At 32.3% G+C, this 27,523-nt stretch overlaps 6 protein-coding genes across 10 annotated transcripts; 1 reads left to right on the forward strand and 5 right to left on the reverse strand.

Moving 5' to 3' along the window:
* Positions 1-1,731: 1,731 nt before the first annotated feature.
* Positions 1,732-3,526, reverse strand: LOC9324153 (F-box protein At1g61340). The gene is made up of 4 exons (XM_021034463.1): positions 3,392-3,526; positions 2,996-3,272; positions 2,333-2,407; positions 1,732-2,239 (listed from the first exon to the last, which is right to left on the reverse strand). The coding sequence occupies exons 2-4, from the start codon at positions 3,260-3,262 to the stop codon at positions 2,021-2,023; spliced, it is 561 nt and encodes a 186-aa protein (XP_020890122.1). The 5' UTR covers positions 3,263-3,272; positions 3,392-3,526; the 3' UTR covers positions 1,732-2,020.
* A 3,954-nt stretch (positions 3,527-7,480) lies between these two features.
* LOC9324154 (putative FBD-associated F-box protein At1g61330) lies at positions 7,481-9,237 on the reverse strand. The gene is made up of 3 exons (XM_002888045.2): positions 8,310-9,237; positions 7,974-8,138; positions 7,481-7,899 (listed from the first exon to the last, which is right to left on the reverse strand). The coding sequence occupies exons 1-3, from the start codon at positions 9,177-9,179 to the stop codon at positions 7,597-7,599; spliced, it is 1,338 nt and encodes a 445-aa protein (XP_002888091.1). The 5' UTR covers positions 9,180-9,237; the 3' UTR covers positions 7,481-7,596.
* Positions 9,238-10,545: 1,308 nt separating this feature from the next.
* On the reverse strand, positions 10,546-15,889 carry LOC9324155 (FBD-associated F-box protein At1g61320). 2 transcript variants are annotated; one of them, XR_002333905.1, is made up of 4 exons: positions 15,674-15,889; positions 15,382-15,600; positions 14,708-15,163; positions 11,129-11,211 (listed from the first exon to the last, which is right to left on the reverse strand). XR_002333905.1 is itself a non-coding variant. In XM_002888046.2 (3 exons), exons 1-3 carry the CDS (start codon positions 12,625-12,627, stop codon positions 10,674-10,676), a joined length of 1,338 nt encoding a protein of 445 aa, XP_002888092.1. In that variant the 5' UTR covers positions 12,628-12,872; the 3' UTR covers positions 10,546-10,673. The 2 variants fall into 2 exon arrangements, 1 of the variants encoding a protein (XP_002888092.1); XM_002888046.2 differs by lacking the exons at positions 14,708-15,163; positions 15,382-15,600; positions 15,674-15,889 and adding exons at positions 10,546-10,967; positions 11,755-12,872 and having other exon boundaries at positions 11,041-11,211.
* A 2,340-nt stretch (positions 15,890-18,229) lies between these two features.
* Positions 18,230-19,510, reverse strand: LOC9324156 (syntaxin-124). Its single transcript, XM_002888047.2, has 2 exons — positions 18,846-19,510; positions 18,230-18,739 (listed from the first exon to the last, which is right to left on the reverse strand). Exons 1-2 carry the CDS (start codon positions 19,322-19,324, stop codon positions 18,307-18,309), a joined length of 912 nt encoding a protein of 303 aa, XP_002888093.1. The 5' UTR covers positions 19,325-19,510; the 3' UTR covers positions 18,230-18,306.
* Positions 19,511-19,516: 6 nt separating this feature from the next.
* Positions 19,517-21,482, reverse strand: LOC9324157 (phosphatidylinositol N-acetylglucosaminyltransferase subunit P). 4 transcript variants are annotated; one of them, XM_021034468.1, is made up of 4 exons: positions 21,140-21,480; positions 20,682-21,032; positions 20,396-20,554; positions 19,517-19,742 (listed from the first exon to the last, which is right to left on the reverse strand). In XM_021034468.1, the coding sequence occupies exons 2-3, from the start codon at positions 21,013-21,015 to the stop codon at positions 20,421-20,423; spliced, it is 468 nt and encodes a 155-aa protein (XP_020890127.1). In that variant the 5' UTR covers positions 21,016-21,032; positions 21,140-21,480; the 3' UTR covers positions 19,517-19,742; positions 20,396-20,420. The 4 variants fall into 4 exon arrangements, with proteins under 4 accessions (XP_020890127.1, XP_020890128.1, XP_002888094.1 ...); XM_021034469.1 differs by having other exon boundaries at positions 19,522-19,850; positions 21,140-21,482; XM_002888048.2 differs by having other exon boundaries at positions 19,522-20,037; positions 21,140-21,482.
* A 174-nt stretch (positions 21,483-21,656) lies between these two features.
* LOC9324158 (lysine histidine transporter-like 3) lies at positions 21,657-24,679 on the forward strand. Its single transcript, XM_002886506.2, has 8 exons — positions 21,657-22,069; positions 22,218-22,360; positions 22,436-22,825; positions 23,286-23,679; positions 23,760-23,865; positions 23,956-24,047; positions 24,118-24,186; positions 24,279-24,679. The coding sequence occupies exons 1-8, from the start codon at positions 22,016-22,018 to the stop codon at positions 24,396-24,398; spliced, it is 1,368 nt and encodes a 455-aa protein (XP_002886552.1). The 5' UTR covers positions 21,657-22,015; the 3' UTR covers positions 24,399-24,679.
* The last annotated feature ends 2,844 nt before the right edge of the window (positions 24,680-27,523 follow it).

The following is a 27,523-nucleotide window of genomic DNA, read 5'->3' on the forward strand; positions in this document are numbered from 1 at the left end:
AATAACAAAATAAAATTAAAAAATCAATAAATTTTTTTTGTCATTTTCGGATATCACTATCTTTTCCAAAGTTTGGACTTTGGATGTTAGACATGTAACTATTATGTTACCCAAATGTTTTCTATACTCCCTCCGTTTCAATTTAGTTGTCGTTTTAGGATTTAAATTTTGTTTCATAATAGTTGTCGTTTTAGGTTTTCAATGCAAATGTTTGGTAAAAATTTCAGTTTTATCCCTACTGTTTTAATGTTTTGGCCAATGAAATTTTTTATAAAATATATTAATAAAGGGCAAAACAGAAAATTTAATGTTTTGTGTGAAAAAACCTTAAACGACAACTAAAATGAAACGGAAGGATTATAACTTAATCAAATCATTGATCCGAAAATCACTGAAAAACTAGACCAATTCAAGATTATGTGTCATGTAAAACTAGAAAAAAAGGAAAAGTAATTATTTATAAACTCGTGAAGGACAAGTGATTATAACTTGAGATCGCTTGACGAAGACATGTTGTAATTTAGTGTGCACGACATAAAAAGGTCCACATGCAAATTTGCTCCAAGCTAGGCTAATAGGGGTTGATAATAACTAAAGGAGAAGCCTTGTCTTAAGCTTCAACACATAAATTTCAGCTAACCATATTATAATTTATTTAATCATTCCGATTCACTTCTTAGTATTCAAACAAATGATATGGTAATGAAATGAGTTGAAGATGATACAATGTTGTGTATATGAAAATAAAATTTCGTTATAATTAGCATTAAATTGTCATCAAATCGATGATATTTTATCTCAAAGGTAATTAACAGTGAATGAATGGTCTCAATTATCTCATCTTATTTAGAGTTGGGATTCTTAAGACTTTGAAACAACTTTGTAAATAAAATTTTGCATTTTTATGATTATAATACCTAACATATATCTTAAGTTTAAATATAGAAAGAAAAACTAAAAATATAGATGAACACAAATTATTTATGTGAGAATTCAAGTTGTAAACTATATTAGTTTTGATAATTATTTTTGTCAAATATGTGATAACTTCTAGTGCAAGAGTCAGTTTAGTATTTAAGAATATCTTTGACATGTGGTTTTACTCCTACCAAGGACAAACATTATTTTTATTTTTAATTTGGAATCATCTTGTTACATTGAACATAAAATAATAAAATGAACATAATTTTTGTTGGATAAGTCATAACCACCCATATAGCTAGGTTAGTAAATCATCTAAACTTAATTTTGACATAATTATCTAGTCATTCAATCTAAATTTAGCAACCTAAATCTCTACCAAAGTACCAAGTATACATATGTTACTTAATCCAACTTACAATAACTTAGATCAAGTTTGTATATTAAGATAAATTTGATCAAGAAGATTCTAAATCAACAATTACTTGTTTGTATGAAATTGTATCTGATATGATTTAAGTTTTATATATCAACCTAAACAAAAATAAGTCGCAAAGAATTCGGAGAAAGAGATGAATTAATAAACTCGTTACAAAATAGAGAAGAAAACAAAGGATCGATACTGTCTGAGATGAAAATAAAAGCCAAAAATATGAGAATATATGAAGCTGGGCTACTTATTAAGGCCCCAAACGACCCAGCCCATTTATGCCCAAATAGTGTGATTCTGTCTACTCTCTGATTCTACTCTCTAGAATGAGAAATGCTGATTGTGGGTTTAACTTTAAATTGAAATCAAGAGGCTAAAAATAATGAAATAAATATGCATCTCTTATTATTATTAATCACTTTGTAAAAACCAAATAAACTATATTCACACTACACAACATACAAAAAGATTTAGAACCCTCCCAAAGAGTTTCTTCTAAACAAGCTAGCCTTTCCAAAACCCTATCTTTCTTTTTGTATCTAACAACAATTTACAGAGACTTAACCCAAACCAAAAAACCCAAATACATAACTTAAAACCCTCATCTTCAATTAAGCATCTTGAAGAAACCAAGTTCATAGTTATTAGCCTCAAACCAAGTTGTTTGATTCAGTTGAACAGAGCCACCGAGACTCCAGAATCGTCGTCCTTGTTGCGGTTTATCCTCGAAAGGCGGTACCTTTTCTGCAATGGAGCTCCTGGAGCTTCAATCTCTTCATCATCATCCTCTACATCAAACGGTTTATCCCAACCAAATCCGCCATGGTGGAAAACCGAGGTTTTCCGAGGTGTATTATACGCGAAATGTGACTGCTTTGCGATCAATGTCTGCAAATAAAAACAAAGCACAATTAGATTCAAAATCTAACTAATGGTGGATCATCAAAATCAAATCAACTAATGCTGCCAAATTTTACTTACAGCTTCTCTTATTGTCTTTGAAACATGAAACAATTGTTTCAAATCTTCATGGTCGACCCCACAGATAATCCTCACCTGTAATAATATAAATCACAAGATCTATCAATAAATGTCTATGAAATGTCAAACAATCTTATGCACAATGACAAAAGTTTTCCAGATATGGAAAATTTGAACATTTTTTCATTTCCAATAAGAACATTTTAGCTCAATTTTCTTTGCCAAAAAAAACAAACATTTTAGCTCAATCTGATTAATTAACTATGAAATCTCAACTAATACACTGACCCAAAAATCTGAAAACGATAAAAATGAATTTGTGATGAAATTAACCGAAATTTCAACATTTCGATTTTCCATTTCGATTTTCGAATCTCAAAGGAAAAACAAAAAAAAAATTGAAATTTCAGCTCAAATCTGATTAATACCCCCTAAAATAATAAAAAATCTCAACTAATTAACAGAACCCAGAAATTAGAAACAGATAAAAATGAGTTAACAAAAACAAAATTTGAACACTTTCCCTTTCCAAAAGGATTTTGAATCTCAGATTTAAAAAAGAAAAAGGATTCAACTTTCAGCTCAATCTGATTGATACTTTGCAAATTAACAAAACCCAGAAACCAGAAAGAGATTTAAGAAAGAGTTAGTGAAGAAACGAACCAGAATATCTAGCGGAAGATCTTCAAGCTCTCGACTTTGACCATCAGCAACCGAAGTAGTCTTATCGCAGAGCTTTTTTCCAACAGGTGAAGCGAAAATCGAATCCTCCTCAATCTCATCACCTGATGAAATGAGAATCCTCTTTCTCCCAAATCCTCTCTTGTACTGTACAAACTCTAACCCTAACCCTAATCCTCCATCATCCACATTTCGACGTTGCCTCAAATTCGACTTCTGGGTAACGATTCTCTTCTTCCCCAATGCCATTTTTATCAATCTGCATCAGCAAAAGTACCAAAAAATCAGATCTTTTTTTGAATTTCAGAGAATCCAAAAACAGAGGATTTGAATTAAAGAACAAAGGAAAAGTGAATCTAAGAGCAAGAAACTACTAACCTATAAATTAATGAGATTTTCCCAAAAGATTTCAGAGATTTGTTTATGTATTCTTCAAGTATGTTTGCGGGAAATGAACAAAAGCTGAGAAAAATGAGTAATTTTTCTTTTTTGGTTTAAAATTTATGACCAAAGAAGATGAACTACTACTACTCTCTACTTATAGTAGATAAATTATTTTTTCTTTTCTTTTTCTTTTTTAAGTTAATTTATTTATTTTTTTTAATAAAAACGAGTAAAGTAGAAAACGCTGGAAATTTCCTAAGGCAAAAATATCTTTAATTTTTTAAATTTTGTTATTCTCCCTCCTCCGTAGTAAGCAAAAGACGGCTTAAAAAAAACTAGCCGTTGGGATAATACACGTGGCGAACTCTGAGCCGAAGAAGGAACAAACGTGGGTGGTTCATGTGATGACGTGGCGACAAGTTGTTCGTTTGACGGTTTAGTCGTCTCACACGGTTTTGTTCTTAGGATTCCCAAAAGTTAAAACAACAAAAGATCTTTGAGACTCTCTGACACACCGTCTTTAATAATCTAACACTTATCAGTCATCACCGACCAAAAGATTAGATGATTAAGTTTTAATTTTTATTGATTACTCTTTCATTTTAATCCATTATTATTGAGTTTTTGTGACATTTAATTATGGTATATGCAATTTTTATGTCAATTTTTGTATTATCAAGATCCAAAGATATGATAAGTGTGCATCCTTGTTATGTTTTTCTATTTTTATTTCCACAATCTTATTGAAGAAAGTACAATACTATTGATTAATTTAAGATTTGCATGACATTTGTTAATATTTAGTTATTATTTGATAACTCTTCATTTTAATGCATTATTATTTAGTCTTTTTGACATTTTATTATGGTATATGCAATTGAGTTTATTGTATGTCATTATCAAGATCCAAAGCTTTTAACAAAAAAAAAAAGATATGATATGCATGCATCATTGTTATATTTTTCTATTTTTGTTTCCACAATTATATTGAAGTAAATAAAATATTATTGAAGAAAAAAGATTTGCATGCCATTTGTTAAGAATATTGGTAACTTATTAATTAATTATATATTGGGTTTGCCAAATAAAAATTAATTATTGGAAATTTGTTAAGAATTTTGGTAACTTATTAATTAATTATTAGGATTTTTTTTGTTAACAACTTATAATTATTGGAATTTCTTAATTGGCATATGACTGATTGGATAGTAAAAAAATTGGTCAATGTTATTTTTCAATAAAACAGTAATTAATCATTAACATATACAGATATTATATTGATTAAGTTGATAAATTAATTAAATCAAATTATGTAGATATACTAGATTTTACCATGCGGTACACCGCGGGTCGATTTTTTTATAACTAAAAAATTATTTAGCAAAATTTTAAGTTGTATTTGTTTTGTTAATATTTTTTATTTTGTTTAGTGTTTCTGATTTTATAATTAAATTTTGATTTATAATTCTAGGATTTCATCCATAGTATATTGTTTAATATTAATATCGATCCAAACCCGTTGCACCATATAACCCCGTCCCGTAAAATTAAACATCATTTGTTATTTTTTTTTGAAGAATATTTTTATCCACTACGGGTCGCAGATTCATGCGGATAAGCCCGTAGAGAGTTGCGGGTTTGCGAGTCGACCCGCCAAAAGAGAAGCTATCTTTTGAAACCCTTTGTTTTATTTAGAGGTTTTGAGAAAATATCCCTAAAAATAATTTTCATTATATGAAAAAAAAAGTAGAAGAAATTGTAGTATCAACATTCCCGATTTTTACATCACTCGTTACTATTAATTTTTTTTTTTGCAGATAAAAATCAGAACTTAACTAAGTCGAGATTTTTAAAAAGATTGTGTAGAGATTTTTGGTAAATTGTTGAAAACATATTTGATTTCAAAATCTTTACTTAAATAGATAAGGAAAGATTTTGTAGAGACTTTTGCTAAATATATGATAAATGAATTTCATTTAAAAATTTTTACTTAAATAAAACAAATCTAAATAATTAATGTTAATGGCATGCCATTGTAAATACTTCTCAATTTCAAGATTTATTTGTTAATTGTGATCCAAAAATGTATATATAGATTATATTGAGTTGTGTGCCTAATTGTGATATATGCAATTTAGTTTGTTAAGTACATGTGTTAAGACGTGTAATGTATAGTCTTAATTCGAGTTGGTTGTAATTTGTAATGGGCCTTTAATAGGCTCATGTTCTTCTGTACTTAGTGTAATGAGCTTTTTAAAAATATGAAATGAAATGGCCGACAAAAAAAAAGTTTTGATTAAAACTTTCACTTAGGATTAGATGAATTTCTTAGCGCTGCCGCTATGTGTAACTTAGTTTAAACGAAACATTTTGCGACACATAACTTAGTTTAGGGGAATTATTGGGCTAAGTTATACTATATGGGCTTTGTATATTAAACGAGTATAGTCGGTTAGGTTTAGCTCGACATTCTCTACATCCTCTTGTCTATATATACTTTGTACACACGTTTAAGATCAATAACAGAACATATTCACTAAATCTACATGGTATCAGAGCCACCCGATCGTTGGGCCACCCTGTGGATGTTGTTCCCACATATGCCCACGCTTCAGATGTTCATGCCTGAGCGTGAGGAAGGGTGTTATTGAAGTCCCATATCGGGCCACCCCGTGGATGTTGCTCCCACATATACCCACGCTTCAGAGCCAACGATGTCTGAGCGTGAGGGAGGGTGTTAATGAGAGAAAGTTCCACATCGGAAGTTGGAGAAATTATCAAGTGATATATAAAGGGTTAGGGCCAATCCACTCATTGCCAATTGGTTTTGAGTTGGAAGCCCATGTTAAAGCCCAAATCTATCATGGTATCAGAGTTCGTGACTCGTGTCTACAGGAATTTGTATAGCACCAGATTTTTGTTTCATTTTATGATATCTTGGACTGATCAAGTTTGATTCAATCTTATAAAGACACTTTCTTCATAGATAACCACATTAATTCTACTCGTGTTTCTCGAATGCTAATAAAGCCATATTAATGATCAAATATGAGATTATTATCAAAAAAAAAAATTATTATAGATTATTAAGACAAGTAGACAACCTTAAGAGGACATTTAGAGGCGGTATTTCTAAGGGATCAACAAGACATTCATAATTTTGGATTACTATGATTGAAATCTATATTTGTGCTAATTTTATATTCTCGAACATACTACAACTACAAACAAACGAAATAACTAAATTAACTAGCCATCTTCGTAAATATAAAATATACAAGTATGAGCAATACAAGTAACCTCCTCTACCTTGCGCATCTCGAGATTCGCTTATTGATTAGTTAAAAACAATGACGTTTCTCCACTCTTGATCATTTATACTTGTATTGCATGGCTAGACATTCTCTGTATCAAACCATCTTGCGGCCCTGAAAATACTATATTTGAACGGCTTTTTTAAAAAGAAAACCTTAGTGGCCAAGTTTGCCTTTGTCATTATTAATGTGGTGCTAAAGAGTTTAAGGTTTGATCCTTTCTACTACAAATTACAAAAAAAAAAAAAAAAAAAAAAATCAAATTTATTTATTAATCAGCCCAATCTTTTTTTTTCGTGGCCCATTATTCAGGGCTTGCTCTGATTACACGGTGTTTACATGCAACAAATTTCCAAGAAAGGTGTCAAATGACTTGTTGAAGATTTCAACAACATGCTGATAATAGTGACTTATGTAAACTGAGATTGATTAGGGTCGATTTTAAACAACGGATGTAAACAAAATACTAATATAGCTTCTTGTAATTATTGTTGTAATAATTGTGTTAACTTAATACTGTACTATTTATTAATTAGTAGTATCAATTGTTTTTCCTACATTTTATAAGTGACGCTAAATGACTTTTCTTTTAGTAGTTGCAGGAGCATGTAAATATGTTACCATTTTCTAAATGGCTATAAGCATTATAATACCAATGATCCCAAATAAGTTCACATCTGAAATAAATTAAAATACAAAAAGAGCTCAAATCTAAGATAAACCAAAGACAGAAATAAGAGAGTACAAATCTGAATGTTTTCTTGAAAAGAGCCTTGTTTTCTTGTAGTGTAAAGAGCAAAAAGAAAGGAAAAAAAGACATATGTTTCACTCGCTGTGATGTTTCAAACACATCAAAAGAGCTATTATAGTTTGGCATGCTTGAGCTTAAACTTCGGTAACTTTAATCCCTGGAAATATGTTTTTTATGAACTTAATCCTTGCATAATCTGGGGTGTGAGCAATGTTCTTAGCGTTCTTAGGCATCTCTAACTCCAACCTCTTTAGAGATGGTGCGTTCTTGACAAAGAACTCTACCATATCAAGCTCATGCCAATGGCCTTTATAGCCAATGATCTTGACGTCCGTGAGACACTTCAAAAGGTAGTTGTTATTCGAGTTATTCTGAATCTGCGCCTTGTGATGCGTCTCCCAGAAATACAATTGAGGCTCAAATGTGAAATTACGAATCTGCAAATAACAAACGAAAAGTTTTACCTAGTGAACTTAGGGAGGGAGGGATGGAGGGAGAGAGAGAGACTTACATCGATGATAACATGTTCGAGTTTAGGGCACTCTTTAAGGAATTCAGCGATGTCAAAAAGAGTGCAAAACGTTGGAGCTTTAAGGAAAATCTTGAATTCTCTTAAATTCTCAAACTTGAAAAGCGGCTTTTCCAGTTTCCCTCCTGGATATCTATACGTGAGAGCCTATTTAAATATATGTGAAAACACAATCAGACTAACTCTTACTAAGAATGAAAGAGTATGAAATAAACATAGTGAAAAAACATAGTGAAAAACAAAGTAGAAAAAAACATAGTGAAAAACAAACGTGTGATTGTTGTAACTACGTATTGTCACACTTCAAAAAACTTGTACCTCAAGCAAGATGTTTGTCGTTGTGAGGACATGAACTGCTGTATAGGCTCGCATAGTACCAACCACCATGGCAGACGAATGCCTACTCTTACTTCGATTATAATGAAATTCTCCCTCCTTAAGTGCATTCACTCTCAAAACCTGGATTGTCCTGGCATATCCATCATACTTGTAACTTTCAAGAGTGGGTGCATGCAAAACGATGCACAAAAGATTTGGCATTGAAGACACAACCAACGACTTGAACTTCTTATGATCATGAGCGTATATGCTCAATATCCCGTACATTTGGCATTTGACTAGTGCAAGCGACTCGAGGTGGATACAGTTGTTGAAAATCGCATCTATCATCTCTTTAGTCAGCTCGGTCTGCATGAGCGAAAGTGTTCTCAAGAGCCTTAGACCTTTTGGAAGATTATCCGGTATTTCAAATTTACACCATTGCAGTTTCAAAACTGTTAGTGTCTCGATGGACGAGAAATCGACTGGGATCACCATAACTTTCTTGGATCTCGAGAAATCTAGCACAAGCTCTTTGATGTTTTTACGAAGACACGTACTGATCCACGAAAGTATCTTATCCTCCACACCGATATGGTTGAGAGACAAAACAAATCGGTTAATCTCTGGTCCTTTGTGCTGATTAAAAATGTTTTCGATTATGCGTACAGCCTCTAGTTGACTATGTCTGACAGAAAACATTTCGCCAAAGTCGAGGTCGCGAGATTGTTTCCATGTGTCCCTAAATCTCTTCGACAAAACACGGTTTTGTAAAAGAGATTGGATTGGAAGAAATGACAAGATGCACTCCACCAAATCATCAGGAATTCTTTTGATGAGTTTCATCTGCTTATTTGAGGATTCTGACATTTTGATCTCTTCGGAGAAGCAATGGATTCCTCACTAGTCCTGATTTATATATAGATTACTTCACTATGTATATATGTATTTTTCTTACAAAATATGAATTTGTTGCTTTGTATTATAGAAAACAGGTGTGTTGGTCTGTCTTTTACCTTCTGAAGCTAGACAGTCTTATCAAACTTATTTATATTAATTAATTGTTGTTTTGGGTTGTTTAGATGTAGATATATTTTGAAAAGTATTAAATTTTTAATTAAGAAGAAAATATCTGGCTATGTAAGGTAAATGTTTTTCTCCAAAAACAGATATTTAATTTAATCTATATTTTATGTTTTGTGATCAAATATGTTATTTACTTATATCATTTACTATTCTTTACCAATGATATTAATAACTTTTGCAGGCTTGCAAATAATTTCTTCATATTTATCATTTAGAGTTCAATACATTATTGATTATACAACAACACATGTCCCTTTTATTACTTACATCTATTTCAATAAGAGTCAAAATGAATAAATATTTTGACAATTTTGTCAAAAAATCTTATAACATCTGAAGAAAAGTTTTCCAAATTTAATTTAGTGGCACTGAAAGAAATTATAATATAAAGAAAGTTAAGATTTTTTAAAAAATATGTTTACTGGTAAAATTAAACATTAGATATTAATTTTATTATCATTAATTATTTAGTCACAACTTTTTAAATCTCTGTTTCTTTATTAACATTTTTCAAAACTTGATAAAATAGTAGATTTACTTCTCTTTTTGTATTAAATTATGATTTCCTGCCAAATATGTCAGATTATTTCCCATTTTGACTAACAAAATTATATTTAAATTAATAGAATTTAATTATGCGTTGGGGACTAACATGTCATATTATTTACTATTTACCAGTAAAAATAATTGTCTTCTTTGGTAAATTTTTGAATGTCTTTTAGAGCTTTGACACATTATAGAGAAAGCACATGTCAGTTTTAAAGAAAGATAAAAAAGAAGGGAAAGATAGAAACATAGAGATTTAAAAAGTTGAAATAACAAAAACAAAAAAAAATTGGTAAGTGTACCACCTATGCCGTGACCGCAATGGGAGACGTCACCAATGTGACTATACACCGGCTAACAATCTCACATCCACCCGTATATCTTCATTGGACAACGTCCGGGAGGAGCTGCAGTGGAGATGGAACTTACAATATATGTAGGCCTTAATTTAGGCTATGTTCGTTTATTTCAACATATCTATTTTTAAATGCCTCTTTGTCTCCTCTTTCTCTAGTATTTGATTTGCTGTTAGCAATTTTTGTAATTAATAATTAAATTAGAAACGAGTTCAAATTAATTTTAAAATAACAAAACACAGAAATAAGGAATTTAAAACTGAGATAAGATCATAAAAACTTTAAAACAAAAAAAAAAAGAACATAAAATCTGAGATGAGTTCTGATGTTTCAAACACATCAAATTATAGTTTGGCATGCTTGGCTCAACATGAATTTAAACTTCCTTAACTTTAATCCCGGGAAATATGCTTTTTATGAAATTTATCCTTGCATAATCTGGTGCGTGAGCTTTGGTTTTTGCGTTTTTGGGCATCACCAATTCCAACTTCACTAGAGATGGTGCGTTCTTCACAAAGAACTCTAATATATCAAGCTCATGCCAGTGGCCTTTATAGCCAATGATCTTGACTTCAGTGAGAGACTTCAAAAGGTAGTTGTTCTTCTTAATCTCCTCCTTATGATGAATCTCCCAAAACTCCAATCGAGGTGCAAATGTGAAATTTTGAATCTGCACATAACAAGCAAAAAGTATTAACGAACGTATGTAGACCAATGGTAGAGAGAGAGAGAGAGAGACGTACATCGATCACAACATGTTCGAGTTGAGGGCACTCTTTGAGGAATTCAGCAATGTCAAAAAGAGTGCAAACCGTTGGAACTTTAAAGAAAATCTTGAATTCTCTTAAGTTTTCAAACTTGAAAGTACTCCTTTTTTCCATTCTTCCTCCTCCTACGTATCTCTTTGTGAAAGCCTAAGAAATATGTGAAAAAAACACCATCAAAAACTCGCTCTAAACAAAAAAGATTAGATTATGAACAAAAGAAAATGGAGATAATAATAGGAAAACAATTGTGCAAATTGCATACTAGATCTATAAATGATGATCATCAAAGAGTTTGTGCAAATTATGCTCTAACATCCAACTACTTCTACTTGAAGAATAATGCATGTAAGAAAAAAGTATCTAAAGCTCTAAGGAATAAGATATCATATTTTAGTAAACTTTATCCATCAAATACCTTGTTAAATAAATTGGTCGACGGTATAAGATTATGACGCGTTGTCATGTCTTATGTATCTTGAAGCAAATCTCATTTTTATTGATTAAATACCTTTTGGGAAATAATTTATCTAGATAGTAATACCATGTAAGATATAACAACCTTAATAATTTGCGCGCAAAAATCATATATATAAACTTATAAAATTCAAAACTAATTGAAAATAATTTTAATAAACTTGCGAAGATATAAAATTTTAAAAACATGTATTAAATTCAAAAAAAGAAAATTACCTCAAGAAAGATGTTTGTCGTTGCCAGGACATAAACTTTTGTATAGTGTTTCATGTTAGCAACCACCATGTTAGATGAATCATAGTTACGGCGACTCCTGTTATATTGGAGATTTGTCTCTTTAAGTGAATCTGTTCTTGAAAAGATAACATTCATGACATATCCATCAAACTTGAAGCATTCAAGAGTGGGTGCATACGAAACGATGTCCATGAGATTTGGCATATAAGTCACAGCCAGTGACTTGAACTTCTTATGGTTATTAGCGAGTATGCTCAATAGCCCGTGCATACTACATTGAATTAGCTCAAGCGATTCAAGGTTAATGCAGTTTCTGAAAACTGCATCTATCATCTCTTTCGTCACCTCAGTCCGCATAAGCAAGAGAGTCTTCAAGAGCTTCAGGCCTTTGGGAGAATTATCCGGTATCTCAAACTTACACCATCGTAGATGCAAGGCTTTAAGTGTTTCGATAGCCGAGAAATCGATTGCGGTCTCCATAATATCCTTGGTTTTGGAGAAATCCAATACTAGCTCTTGGATTTTTTTGGCAATGCAGATTTTGATCCATGAGGTTACCGCTTCCTCCCCGCCGATATCTTTGAGACACAAAACAAATCGGTTTATCTCTGATCCTTCGTGTTTGTTGAAGACATTTTGGATGATGTTAATAGCCTCTAGTTGACTATGCCTTACAGAAAATATTTCGCTAAAATCAAGGTCGAGAGACCGTATCTCTGTGTGTCTAAATAGTTTGGACACAACACGGTTTTGTAAAAGTGATTGGATGGGAAGAAACGATGAGGCCCGCAACACAAGTTCTTCAGGAAGATTGTGAAGGAGTTTTATCTGCTTGTTTGAGGATTCTGACATTTTTTATATTTTTGGGAGGAGATATGATTTTTTCACACAATTGACTCTTTACTTGTAACTCTTATATATATAGATGGAAAAAAATAAGGGTTTCCTATTTTTAAGTATGTGTCTTTTCGATTAATGGAGACAATGATTTGGTTTAACCTTTTGTATAAATTTATTTTTATTGTTGTTCTGCTGAGTTACACACATAAAAAATATAAAAGTAGCATTAAACAATAATCACATGGAATTACCTGTTGAAACTTGAAACATATTAAGCCTTTTTTCTTATTACATAAGGAAAGATTTTATACCTTTTCAATGCACTTTTTGTTAATTAATGTTAAAAATTGCGAAGTTCAAGAAATATTAATTAAAAAATATGAATTTACTTATTTTGTATTGGTTAGTATTTATGGGAAAGTGTTTTTTTTTCGTGGAAAATTAAAATATGATTACTAAAAATTGATTATTTTTTAATATGTGTGAAAAAAATCATAATATTTACTTATGCATATAAAGTATTTTTTTTTAATTCAGATTTTTTTCCATTTACATATAAAGTGTTTTCAAGAATTTTTTCTATCTAAAATGTTTTCTAAGATTCTTTTCCATTTAAATGTTTGATTATTTACATAGAAAGTTTTTTTTCAAGACTAAGATTTTTTTCTATTTTAATATTTGATATATAAGGGACATAGAGAGTAATATTTATATTTAAATGGAAAAAAATCTTAGTCTTGAAAAACACTGTACACATAAATAATCAAACATTTAAATGGAAAAAAATATTTATAAACATTTTAAATGGAAAGAAATCCTTAAAAACACTTTTAACAAGTATGCAGTGAGTTTCTATGAAAGGTTAATAACAGACTAAACCAACCTGTGTCTCCTTCAAATGAAAAGTATTCCTAAAATGTAGCAAAATTATCTGTCGTAAATAGAATATATAAAAAATTCAACGTGTTAAAAATACATAGAATAAAACAAAATCTAGATTTTTTCCATTTACTTATAAATACTTCTCCCTTTGTTCCTTCAAAATATTTGAAAAAAAAAAGATTTCAGACATATTAAAAAAATAATTATGTTTAATTATGCATATATTAATTTTCCACAAAAAAAAACTTTCCCATAAATACTAACCATTAAAAATTAAGTAAATTCAAATCTTTCTAATTTATATTTTTATGACCTTTATAATTTTGAATATTAATTAACAAAAAATGCATTGAAAAGGTAGAAAATATATTTTTGTGCAACAAAAAGAATACATAAAACATATATAATACGGTATGAGGAACTAAGTGAGTGACTCAATATATAGAATTGAATAAACAAAATATCAATATGTTATATAAGTGATTCCACATAGCCTAAACAAATCATTAATTGGAAAAAGACATGTCGTTTTTGTTATTTGCTAGATCTCTTTTTTTTTTTTTTTTTTTGGATTGACAAGGCCCGATCCATAGCCAATCCCTACTACGCGGGGTAACGCGACTTATTGGAGTCGAACTCCGGTGGGGAAGGCGGAGTCAAATGGACTTAACCACTTGACTAAAGGCACATCTCCGCTAGATCTCTATATGTACAACCATTAATAAAACCACGTATGTTGCACTATAATGTGCCAAACTATAGATGATAAAATATGGAAGACTTTACATTAGCAAACATGCAAAATGTTACAATTGAAAGTAACTATCCCTTTACCAATAAAATTAATTACTTTCAATTGTAATAAATAAATAAAATAATACATCTGGCCACAAAAACGTTATAAACGTTAATAACTAAACTCTACGTATATTACCGAAAACATTTTTCAATTAGCACAAAGGACCAAAAATCAATTATACTTTTTCTCTAAAATTTCTCAGTTATATAGGCATGGATGGTAAAATTATCTCGCACATCCTTTTGAATGCAACATATTGTATTCTTCTCCACGTTGATATGATTTAAAAAAAAAATAGTTGATCTCTGATTATTTATGCTAGTTAAAAAGTTTTTCGATGATGCATATAGCTATAAATTGAAATTATAAAAAAAGATTGACATTTTTTTTTTAATCAACTTAAAAAAATACCTGATTTTTGGGACAACGTCGGAATCACCACTATTGTATTTCTTAGGTCATCTCGTTCTCATAAAAAAAACTATGCGATAAAGATCGACTTCTCCTCGAATCGTCTTCAAGGAACCACATATAATTAAGATTTTATTTGAAATATGGTTATGTCGCATTGTCTGTCATCCCAAATAAAATCTAGGCCATCGAACCTACTTCAGATTTGGTTATCGCGAGAGCATCTCAAATCTGGATCTGCAAAATGACAGTACAATATATGCAACTAACACAAAAAGATCAGATATCAATTGATTTTTTAATTGCTTAATCATAAATACTTACTAGTGAAGAGTCTATTTTGTCCACAATCAATATCGCATCCAAAGCAAATATCAAAGTTGTCAGAATCCTCAGATAAGTAGGTGAAACTCCTTGGTGGTATGTGTCTCATCGTTTCTTTCCATCCGATCTTTTCTACAAAAAAGTGTGTTGTCCAAAATCTTCAAGCACATAGAGATACTATCTCTCGACCTTGATATCATCGAAACATTTTCGGTTAACAAGATGTTGTTATCACAATCCAAACCATTATTAACCAACACGATCTCTCAACCTTGATTTCAGCAAAATATTCTCTCTCTTTCCAAAGTAAAAGCAAAAACCTTTATTCAAATTTTTGGTGTCATTCATACCTTTGAAATCACTGCTTGTTTCTTCTAGGCCCTCCCAATCCTCATGAAAAAAGAAAAACATGGGAAAAAGATCGACTTCTTCTTGAATCGTTTCTAAAGAATTTTGAATAAGATCTTCTTTAAAATTTGGTTCAATCGTTATCTCTGCTTTTTAAGAGAAAACTTTGGCCCCAAGCCCTCTTCAGATTTGGCCATCACGAGAGCTTCCCAATTCTAGATCTACAAAATAATACTGCAAAATTTACGATACTGAACGATCTAATCACTACCATTCATCAATTGATGTGGTTACCTCTTAGAGAGATAGCGTAATAAGGCAGTGGTGATTGTTTCACTGACAGGGGGAAATCGGAGAAGAAAAAAAGAAAAGTTGGCGGCCAGAGAAGAAGAAATAAAAAAAAAAGAGTCGAGGGTTTTGAAAAGAAAAAATTTGTGTAGGTATTTTAGGTTTCCGAAAACTATCATACGAATCTAAATTGTATGATTTTTGACACAAACAAATACACGTATATATATGGAGGATACTGAAGATTCTAGGTCAAAACTAATTACGGTTAAACCCCTAGCTTTAAAAGGCCGGAACAAGAAAAACAAATGGGCCGCTTTTACACATTTTCTTAAAATCTTTTTTTCATCTTAGCCATTTTCTAATACATTGACTTCTTCACCATTCACAATGATCTCTATTTCTAATGATTTCTCAGTTATAGAAGTTCATGATTAATATTTACGTACTTCAACAATGAATTAACTACGGTTTTGGTAGTGCTAATTTTCTCCTTTTTCTTATTTAAGATGTGTATTCGACTTTTTAATTTTTTTTTAATTTGACAACATCTTACTTCAATTAAAAGATTTATTACATAGATTATACAAAAACTATATAAACAAATTATAAAGAAACTCAAACATAAGAATAACTAACCTACTAAACGAAGAGCTTTTTGGATTGCTCATGGCTATGCGTTGTATAGCTATCAATAAACATGTTGTTGTGGGTATATAAGCCAAGCCCAGCCCATCCGTTCCATTGCCAATTAAATGGTTTACGAACCGGACATGATCGAATTAGTGGCATTGGATGGATCATGTTGGTGAAATAAAAGATATTCTTATTGATGTTTATGATAGAGAAAATTAAGAAGAATGTCTCATACTATTCAAAAACTTATCAGATATCTCATATTGTGTTTGCCATTTTTCCAATTGCCACAACATCAAAATCAAAAGACCGAACTACCCTCTCTTTCCTTTATCTATATCCTCCCTCTTTCTCTCTCCTTTTTCGATTCCCAAACTCCAGCCTTCATCATTTTTTTTTTATTTGTTCTCTTTTATTTATCCCAATTTTCCTTCTTTCTCTCTACTCTCTCCATAAACCTAGGAGGCTTTTACCATTAATCCATTTATTTTTTTCTCCACATATCTTTTATTCATCTTTTTATGGGCATATTACTTATGCAACTTTTTTAATGTTTTTATTGTCTGCCAAATAAGATAAAAGATCCAACCTCGTATATGTTTATGATTCTCCATTGTGTGTTTTGCGAACAAATAGAACAATGATGAGTGTGTTTACGGATATATTATATATACATATTATTATGATAAACTATACTTTTTGGTTTATGGGTTTCAGATTTAGTATTAAAAATATTTCAAAAACTGAAAATGAAAAAAAGAGTCAGGTTACGTACATAGATTTTAGATTTTCTTTGAAAATTGACAAAAAAAATCTAGATTCCCTATTTTTACAAAAACCCAATTTTTTCGTAATGTTGATTGGCTATAAAGTAGATTTTTGAAAAAACTAAAACCAAAAACATATACATATGATTTGCTTCTTCTTTTTTTCAATATATGATTTCTTTTGTTTTACTTAAATTTAGTATTTTTTGCTTTTATCTTTTAAAAAAATACAATAATAATTACTAGACTTTTTAATATGATGTTAATTTTCAGAAAAAGGCTGGTTTACCTTTAGAGGGAAAATAAAATCACGTTTACTTATGTGAATTAATTAATGTATACGGATATATACTTTTTTTTTTGCTCACATAATTACTTATCTATTAAATGTTGTGCTACTTTTTTTACCAAAAAAATTAATATTTTTCTATAGAAATTGTTTGCTAAACATTTTTCCATATATATACATATGTCATTAACTCTTTTTTTTTTGTTTATTCTGCAGTTATATATCTTAGTATATACTTCCTCCGTCCCACAAAGATAGATTTTGTAGAAATTTCACATTCTTTAAGAATAAATGTATAATGACAATTTTAAACTTTTAACACTTTAACACATTTTAAAAAGTGTATTATTTATTATTATTTAATAAGGGTAAAATAGGTAAATCGTTTTAAATTTTACATTGAAAACATAAAACTTCTATCTATGTGGGACAACATTTTTTCCAAAAAATCCATCTTTGTGGGACGGAGGGAGTAACTATATATAAATGTAAGCGTATATAAGAGCATCTTTATCAGTTAACATATCTTAATTAGTACCTAAACGTTTAAATATTACTATTTTAATACTTTTTAATTATATATATTTTAATTTAAAATATAAAATATAAACCAATAAGATTAAGGACAAGGTTATTAAACGCCTGTTATAAAAGATATTATAAAATATCTCACCCTCTTTCTTTTTTTTTAAATTTTTTATTTATCTTTTTATTCTTAGATACCCTATCTAAAATGCACAAATCGCTTCAAATACACAAATCACTACTACACAAATTGCCTATTTTCAAATAGAATTCTTATTAAGTTTTTTTTTTTCTTTTTGTTCAAACTTATAAAAATATTTAGAATAAACCGCTCTTAAAAAGTTCAAAAAAAAAAGAGCTAAACTTACCATTGAGAATAAGATGAGAACAAACAATTATAGACAAGATTCTATCCAAAAAAATCACTTCAACATGAGCATGATATGAGGCAAGGCTGGTATGAGAAGCAAAGCGAAAACGACTATGAAGAGAAGAATGGCATAACAAGTCCATTTCCTCGAGCTCTTTTGGTACTCTCTTGCATCTTGAAGCTGGTCTGTCCCTCTTCTCACGAACGAGCTCGCCTTTGACACGTGGCTTTCTATGTCATTTAGTTGCTGACCTTGTGCTTCCACCAGAGCCGCCATGTCTAAGAACACTTGGTGAAGCTCTATAAGATTCTTCTCTATCTCTTTCACTGCGTCGTGCCTCTCTTGAATCTCTGATATGGTGTCTAATATTTGGCCTCTCCCTTGTTCTTGTATCGCTTTCTGGAGAAAATTCTCGCTTTCACCGCTCGAAATCAAGTTCTCAATCGTCTGTTCGTCTGCCTGTTCTCCGGTTATCGTGAAATATCTGCAACACATCAAACTTATCTTTTAGTACAAGAAGCAAGGAAAAAAAAACAGAGCAATAATGTATCCATCAAGAAGCAAGGAAAATGGAGAAAGATCTTATTCACCTGCGTTCTACGGTTTCTTTATACTCAGCATTCATCCGCGCACGCAGACCTTGAAAACTATCCATCAAGTCCTTAAGCTTTTTCCCGAGTCCGCTAACAACAGACGTCCTGGTCCTATCGGTGGAAGAGCCAGGGCCACAACCAGGGACATTACGGCTATTAGCATTCGCTTTTTCAAGCGCCTCGAGCTTTTGTTTGATGATCTTGACTCTCTTGAGAACCTGAGCGACATCTCCATCCATCTTTGCTCGGAGTTCCTTCACTTTCTTGGCATTGTGTACCGTTTTGCATTCTTCGTTCGAATCCTGAAGGCTTTTGTAAAGAGTCTCTACGGCTTTCATGTCATCTTTGACATTTTCGACATCCTCAAAGAATTTATCGAGGTTCATCGTCTCTTTACCTGCCTCAACATCATCCATTTGGGCCTGTTGCTTCAGGTCCGTGTACTTCTTGAACGAACTAGAGAATAAATCATTCATTTTGTCCTTTTTGCTTTTAAAAAGATTCACAAATCTTTATGCAATTATATACAGAAACAAGTTCTATCTGAAAATTATTTTGGGTTCAAGAGACGATGATCTTAACCAAGATCATCATCATCCTCTCTGCCTGTGGAGGAGGAAGAAGATGGGAAGGGTTTTTTTCCTTTTTTGGAAGAGGTTCGCAACTAGTTTTGTTAGAAAAGTTGGTTTTGTTTTGTTTGGAGAAGAGAGACGACCAGTTTTGGGAATTACCCAAAATTAGCCAATGACAACATTTGTTAACCAAATTAGCAAATCTACTAAGAATAGTTTGTAAAAAACAAAACAAGCCACACCAAAAACCCAAAACCCTATGAAGTAGAAACATTCACTTGAATCGATTCGCTTTATCGAGGTTGTTGGTATGCCCTGTGAACTGAAACCAACAGACACAAGTCAGTGTGGAAATATTACCCGAAATACTCAGCTCGATCCAATACATACAACTCTCAAAGTTCATATACGATGCAAAGTTCAAGTCATCCTGATAGAACAAAGAACCACAACACAAGAATTAAAAACCAAAACCCTCTTTCTTAAACCTAAATCAAAATAACAACAGAAACTGAAAATACCCCAAAGGAACTAAGTTGTCTCCCTCGACCTAGCCCGATGAAAACCTCCAAAAAGCTCTCTTCTTATGGATGAGTCTCACAAATGAGGTCTCATTCCTATTTATATAAGCATAGCACTCTAAGAAGTAAGAAAAGGAAATAGAAAAATGGAAATACTAGATAGCTTACAAAATCAAGAATAAAGTAACTTATCCTAAATGATACTCAAAATCGCATTCCCTGGTTTTCTACTCAAAAGTAGCAACAATGTTTTTTCATGTAAACACCAAAACCAGTATCTCTCCACAAAATTCTAAAGCCCGAATCACTAGCACACAAATCCCATCTATACTTCACAACAACACTCTAAATGTACAAATAGAGACATAAACACAAAAACAACCATCAAATCCTCAACTTAGTAATACCAAATGGTCCGGTTTTTCCTAAACACTAATTTGATCCTCTTACTTACCTCAGCGAAATTCGAACAAAGGCCTTCACTTGGCAAGGTGTGAATCGAACATAAGATCGTTGATTCTTGTAATATCAATGTCAGAGATTGGATCTATTGGCCTGTCATCCCCATTCTTCATCAAAGAAAGAAAATCCACATCTTCTCTGCTGTACTCATCTGCCACAACAACCAAAATAACCAAACAATTCAATCATCGCAATCAAACTCCGAAAATTTAAACATTTCTAGCTTATATCTCAAACAATTTGTCTATCAACAAAAGTGAAATGAGTCGGTGACTCACCAAACAGAGTATTGAAAGAGGTTGTGGTTGAAGTAGACATGAAGTTGAGACCAATGTAAAACACCAAAGCTAACAACAGAGTCACCATCAAATACATCGGCATCGCCATAGCCCAGTACTTGCTCGGGTAGTAGTAATAAATGCCTAAAGACTCTAAGAACTTATCTGGTACATAAGCCCAAATCAAGAAGACCACAGTGGCAACAACAATCGAAATGGATCCTACAAATCCATAAACCTCACAAGGGTTTGTTCCGTGTACTTCACTAGCTTCTTGATTCAAGCTTAAGATTCTTCTCGGACTGTTCACTAATTGATCTTCTTCTTCTTCCATTTTTACACGAAGATTCACTGCAACAATCATTGAAAAATTTAACAAGACAAATAATTAGTGATGTGTGTTTTCTCAAGAAAAGGACAATTTTAAGGACGAAAGTTGCAAATACTCGAAAACTCACAATAAGCGAATCTATCAGAAATCAGGAAGATGGCTTAAACCTGCCGATTATGAAACCCTAAATCTCCTAATTGCCTCAAAATCTTCAAAAATTCGCTAACTTTTTAAAACAATCATACAATTATCGACCATAAAAAGATTACAACAAAATTTTGGGAACTAGGGATGATTGGGGGATGGGTGTAGGGAGGCCCGCACGAGGTGAGTTCTGCAAAGTAAGCAGCGTCAACACATCGGCCAGCCTATAACCCCTCCATAAATTCTTGCGCCACTTTGGTGTTTTACGATTAGCGCTGCGACCGGTTCTCACCGGACGCTTTGTTTTCCTTACTCATTAGTTTAAGGCAAGTTTTCCAGTAGTTGTCCATCACGCTCTTAATAGTAGTCTCGATAGGTCTCAAACTAGTAATTGTTCCGATGTGGGACAGAAACATTTCCTTACAATGACGAGGCTCGTTGAATAAAGCTAGCCCAATAGTGAATTCAAGGCCCAATTTCAATTTTCTTACAAACATGAGTCTAGTTTACATCATTCCCAAGATTGATGAACATTTATGAACATTGTATCCAATCAACGAACATTTCAGTGCGAATAAAAAAATGGTGAACAACAAACAAAATTTTAGGTAATTTAAAAAAAAAAAAAAAATCAGGAACAGGTCAATGAAATTTATAGTAAGATGAAAATCCGTTGACTTTTAAAATCGTGATAAGAACCAGCTAATAAACTTCAAATAATATAATCTTCCTCAGTGAGGTAAAAGTCAACTTCTATTCCCTCTCTCTCTGTCTCTCTGTCTCTCGTGCACACAACTTTTGGAACCACCGAGAAAATTAGAAAGATTGTCTCGCAAGTCACAAAATTCCAAAGTTGACAATGAGAGGAAATCCAAGTTCACCAAACCAAATCCTAAACCAAGATCTTGTGGAGGTATGCTCTTTGTGATGATCATGTTTATGAATTTACAAACTTTGTTCTTGAAAGAGTTTGTTACCCTCTTGATTCTTGATGTGTCGTACGATGATAATTTTGCGTGCGGAAATTTGGAAACATAAAACTGTTAGAGACTTACTTACAGGATCAATCATTTGAGCTGGAAGATTGGCTTCCAATCACCGCATCACGAAATGCCAATTGGTACTATTCGGCTTTCCACAACGTCACTGCCATAGTTGGTGCTGGAGTTCTTGGTCTTCCTTACGCCATGTCAGAACTTGGATGGTATATATCTTTTATTCTGAAAAAAAAAACACATTTTAAGAGTCTGGAGATATAAAAAGGTTCTTTTGTTTTTAGGGGACCTGGAGTTGTGGTGTTGATCCTGTCATGGGTCATAACGTTGTACACATTCTGGCAAATGATTGAGATGCACGAAATGTTTAAAGGGAAACGGTTTGATAGGTACCATGAGCTGGGCCAAGCAGCCTTTGGCGAAAAGCTTGGTTTGTACATCATAGTGCCGCTACAACTTCTTGTTGAAATCAGTGCTTGCATAGTCTATATGGTGACAGGAGGTGAATCGTTGAAAAATATTCATCGAATTTCTGTGGGAGAACACGAGTGCAGAAAGTTGAAAGTCGTACACTTCATTTTGATCTTTGCCTCTTCACAACTTGTGCTTTCTCTTCTAGAAAATTTCAACTCCATTTCTGGTGTCTCTTTGGTAGCTGCCGTCATGTCTATGAGGTAAGTGAATCTCCTCCTCTTTGTTTATATGTTGATATGAGCTTGTGCTTTAGCTTTACCTCGAGTAACTAACATGTGGTGAGTAATCCAGCCTTAGAACTAGAGAATCAATTAGTTATAAACTTCCTCTTAACCCAAGCCTTTCTCAGAAGAATAGACCTTATATAGACCACAATACATTGCATAAAAAAAAAATCTTAAAACCTAACGTGAAAAAGAAAACTCTCAAAACCAATAATACTAAAAGGAAAAGAGCAAAACACCACTAATATATCTTTAAATATATTAATAAATTTAAATTAGATATGTGGCAACAATCTTATGTGTGTTACTTCAAAATGTCGCTATCACATGAGTTAGCAACTTTGAATACCCAACTTTATATAATAAGATTTGTACAACATCTTGTGCAAACATAACATGAAAAATCTCTCACAAATGTTTTATTACTTTCTCACAGCTATTCCACAATTGCTTGGATAGCTTCACTGACAAAGGGTGTCGTGGAGAATGTAGAATACGGATATAAAAAGAAAAACAATACCTCAGTGCAATTAGGCTTCTTAGGTGCATTGGGGGAGATGGCTTTTGCATATGCAGGTCACAACGTTGTTTTAGAAATTCAAGCAACGATTCCATCAACGCCAGAAAATCCATCAAAACGACCCATGTGGAAGGGAGCCATCGTAGCCTACATTATTGTAGCTTTCTGTTACTTCCCTGTGGCTCTTGTAGGGTTTTGGATATTTGGAAACAACGTTGCAGACAACATTCTCAAATCGCTCCGGGATCCCACCGGACTTATGATTGTGGCCAACATGTTTGTGGTTATACATCTCATGGGAAGCTACCAGGTATACATACCAAGAAACGCCTTATTTATTAAATAACTTGTAACTACTAAAATAAATAAAAACCTTCATTTTTTTCCTAGGTGTACGCAATGCCCGTGTTTGATATGATCGAATCTGTAATGATAAAGAAATGGCACTTCAATCCAACAAGAGTTCTACGGTATACCATCCGCTGGACTTTTGTGGGTATGTCTCTGTGATTTTCTTACCAAGATAATCTTGGCAAGATTACATGTTTTTCAAAGAAAGACTATCTAACTTGTATATATATCGCAGCCGCCACGATGGGGATAGCAGTCGCTCTACCATATTTCAGTGCTTTGCTGTCATTTTTTGGAGGATTCGTATTTGCCCCGACCACATACTTTGTAAGCTCTTAAACTCTATCATCAACATAGTATGAAGCCTTCAACAAAATATAATGATGTTCTCTTTCAGATCCCTTGCATCATATGGTTGATATTGAAAAAACCAAAGAGATTTGGTCTGTCATGGTGTATCAATTGGGTAAGTGGAACTCCCCCCTTTGGTATTATTATTGTCAATTGATGGTAATCTTGTTATAGCTAATAATAATACATGTTATTTATTTTTGTCAGATTTGCATCATTCTTGGGGTTCTAGTGATGATTATAGCACCTATTGGGGGACTCGCCAAACTAATACATACTTTAAAGAATCCCGACTCCAGTTGTATGCGAAGGAAAAGATTAGTTTGATGGATTGTGTAATCATGGCTTGATGGATTGTGTAATCATGGCTTCACTATAACAAACTCGAGTGTGATTCTGTTGCGTAATGAAACAAATGTATGCGAAGGAAAAGAAACATAATAAATAATTCTGATTTCTCCCGGTTTGGTTAATCGGTCCGGTTTTGCCTTTGGTTTTTGAGATTCACAGGTCGTAATTGTTAATGTTCAGTCATAGAGAAAGCTGTTGCATTTGAATCCAACTTTCATATTTTACAACAAATCTCTGATTCATGTATCTCTGTCAGAGATAAGATAGTCTTTTTTTTTTTTCATCAGAGATAAGATAGTCTATGACTCTATTATGTCAAAAAAAGCAAAGTTTTAGGTCCTTAAGAAATCCTTAAAAAGAAACCTTAAAAACTCGTTTATTTGAACCGCCTTCTCCATCTATGTTGGAGTTCGGCCCAGTAACCCTTTATTTTCATAGCTCGGTTGAGTCTAGACCCAATTGAGCCCAGTCCAGTATCAATCTTTAGATTAAAGGTTATGGTGGAAGCTATTCAACCCAAATGGTAGGCCCAGAAGATTCTACATCTTTGTTCATTCATATGTCAAAACGTTTGCATTTGGTTTTAGTTTGTATTATTAGTCTGATATCGATGAAATATCATTTGGAATTGGATCTTTGTTAGACTTAGAATGAATATATGAGCACCTTTTGTTTAGTTATTCAATCTAAATAATATGCTTAGAAGTTTTACCTCCAAACTTGTTTCTTTGACTTTTGGACATTCATAAATAATTTGTCATGGGCTCATACATAATGAAGACCTGTTGGAGTTTGCTAGTGGATCACTAGTTAAGACTTTGTTTAACCGTCGCTGTAAAACTGTATTATTTAACATAAAAATCAAAATACATCATCAAATGACCATTGTGACCACGCTTAGACCATTCCAAACTATTTATATAGGGCATTAGTCTTGTAGTAAACATTGTCACAACACACAAAACCCATTCACCTAGACTAGAACAATCGTTAATCTTTTTACATATTGAAATCAGCCAAGTTACAATCATAGAAAAAAAAAAAAAAGGCTAATTAAGTACTTTTTGGGCAGAGTATTAAAGAATTGATTAACTACCTCGTACGCGTGTTTGACTTATCAAAACACACATTGAGGATAATTTAGTTGGTACGTTAATCTATCTACTTATCGTATATTCTAGTTAATTACTTAATAAATTCTCATTTCCTTTCTTTGTTATAGAACAGTCAAAGACTCAAAGATTAGTATGTATCATCATTTATTACATTTGTCTCCTTACATACCGATTTTATCCATTCCCGTAATTTATTCACATTATCTTTGTCGAACAACCGAGAGTCGACCAAAATTTCAACGTCTTTTAAAACGACACGTGTCGTATCTTATTAGCCCTGGCCGGTGCACAAGTAACGGATCTTCATATAGATTCTCCTTAAAACCGTTGTGATGATACTCGAGAAATTACCGGAACAAGATGGCATCATCCACACTCGCAAACTCAAGCGCGTAACGTCTAAACATAAGCTTTGTGAACGACGCGTGGAGTTTTGTCCGTAAATTCGTGGAGCTTGAGAAACTCACAGAGTCTATTTCCGTTGGACGAAAATGAGGGTTACCCATCACTAGCTAGAAAACAGTTGTCAAACTTGACAGTTGAAAAAACGTTGTCGTTTTGTTCTTTCGCAGTTTCTACGAAATTTCTAGCCAAAGACTCTGATTCAGTAATGTCTTAGATTATGGTGCAACCATTTGCAGCTTTTCACACTAAAGCCAACCCAAGTTTATGCTGTGGTTGTATCATCAACTTGTGTCTATAATATCTCTTATAAGGTTACGCGTTTATGCATACACGTAAATAGATTAGTACTATATATTTGTGGTTTACTAGATAAGTGCTAACAAAGCTCGTTTCATTGTTGTGCCAGAATCTATCTCAGAAGTATCGATCTTATTTAAATCCTAATTACACTTACATGTTAGAGAAACATGTGTTTTGATTGACTAAAGAATTGGATTAGACTTTTTAACAAAACAAAAATTGGACTAGACTGGATCGATCGAGAGTGATTGGAAGTAATACACACTATTATCGAGCCACGAAAATAATAAAAATTCACCTCGTACCTTATCAATTTATCATATACAACCGATTTAACTGGAAATATTGAAATCGATGTACAAATGAACAAAACCCTAGCTAGCTCAAGCTGATTTAGTAGACCGACCAACAATTTTTTTGAAACCAAACAAATAAAATACATAATGATGACAAAAGAACAAACTTTATATATCCTCTCCCGGATATAGTAAAAGCAACCAAATCTTAAGAAATAAAATTTTAAAAGAGCGTTATATGGTCGGCTTTTCACGCGTTTGCACTTTCCAATTTTCATTTCATTTATAAGAAAAGAAGAACACCAAAACATTAATAACAAGGAAAAAGAAAAGAATCTAAAAAAAATTGTGGGTGGAGAATCAGGTTAGTTTAAATTAAATCATTTCTTTCTTCAACTTACCAGATAAAGGATGCCTTTTAGGACCAGGAGCATATATACTGAGTGAAAAGAAAACACTTTCAAAAATATAAACAAAATTTGGAATTTATCAAATAAATCAGAATTTCCCACGTTTATCAAATAACTGATTAAAAGCACATAACAAAACTGTTATACATCAACTAGTTTAGCCACTATATATTATCAACATGCATATGTAAAACAAAAAAAAAATATGCAGAATGTATTCTAATTTATAGACGGGTCAATAAAATATAAAACCACAGAAGAACAGATAATGCAAGACCTGGGAGCAATATTAAAGAGATAATTAATTATGTAGGTTCTGCGTTTAGGATGTTAGACGATAACAGTTTTGTGGAAAACTGGCGTATATATAGTGTTAAATAAATAGCAAAAATAAAAAGTGGAAAAGTTTTGTGGCGCCACTTGCGAAGTAAACTTTGGAGCTGGAGCACAGCTGGACATGAGCAGTGGGGGCTGCAGGCTGCAGCTGCTAAGTGCTGACCCAAATGGGGCATATGCGGCACTACCTATCCCCTTTATAACGGTCCAATATATATGACCGTTACGTTACCTACAAT

Source organism: Arabidopsis lyrata, assembly GCF_000004255.2.
Source record: "Arabidopsis lyrata subsp. lyrata unplaced genomic scaffold ARALYscaffold_2, whole genome shotgun sequence".
NCBI classification, from domain to species: Eukaryota; Viridiplantae; Streptophyta; class Magnoliopsida; order Brassicales; family Brassicaceae; genus Arabidopsis; species Arabidopsis lyrata.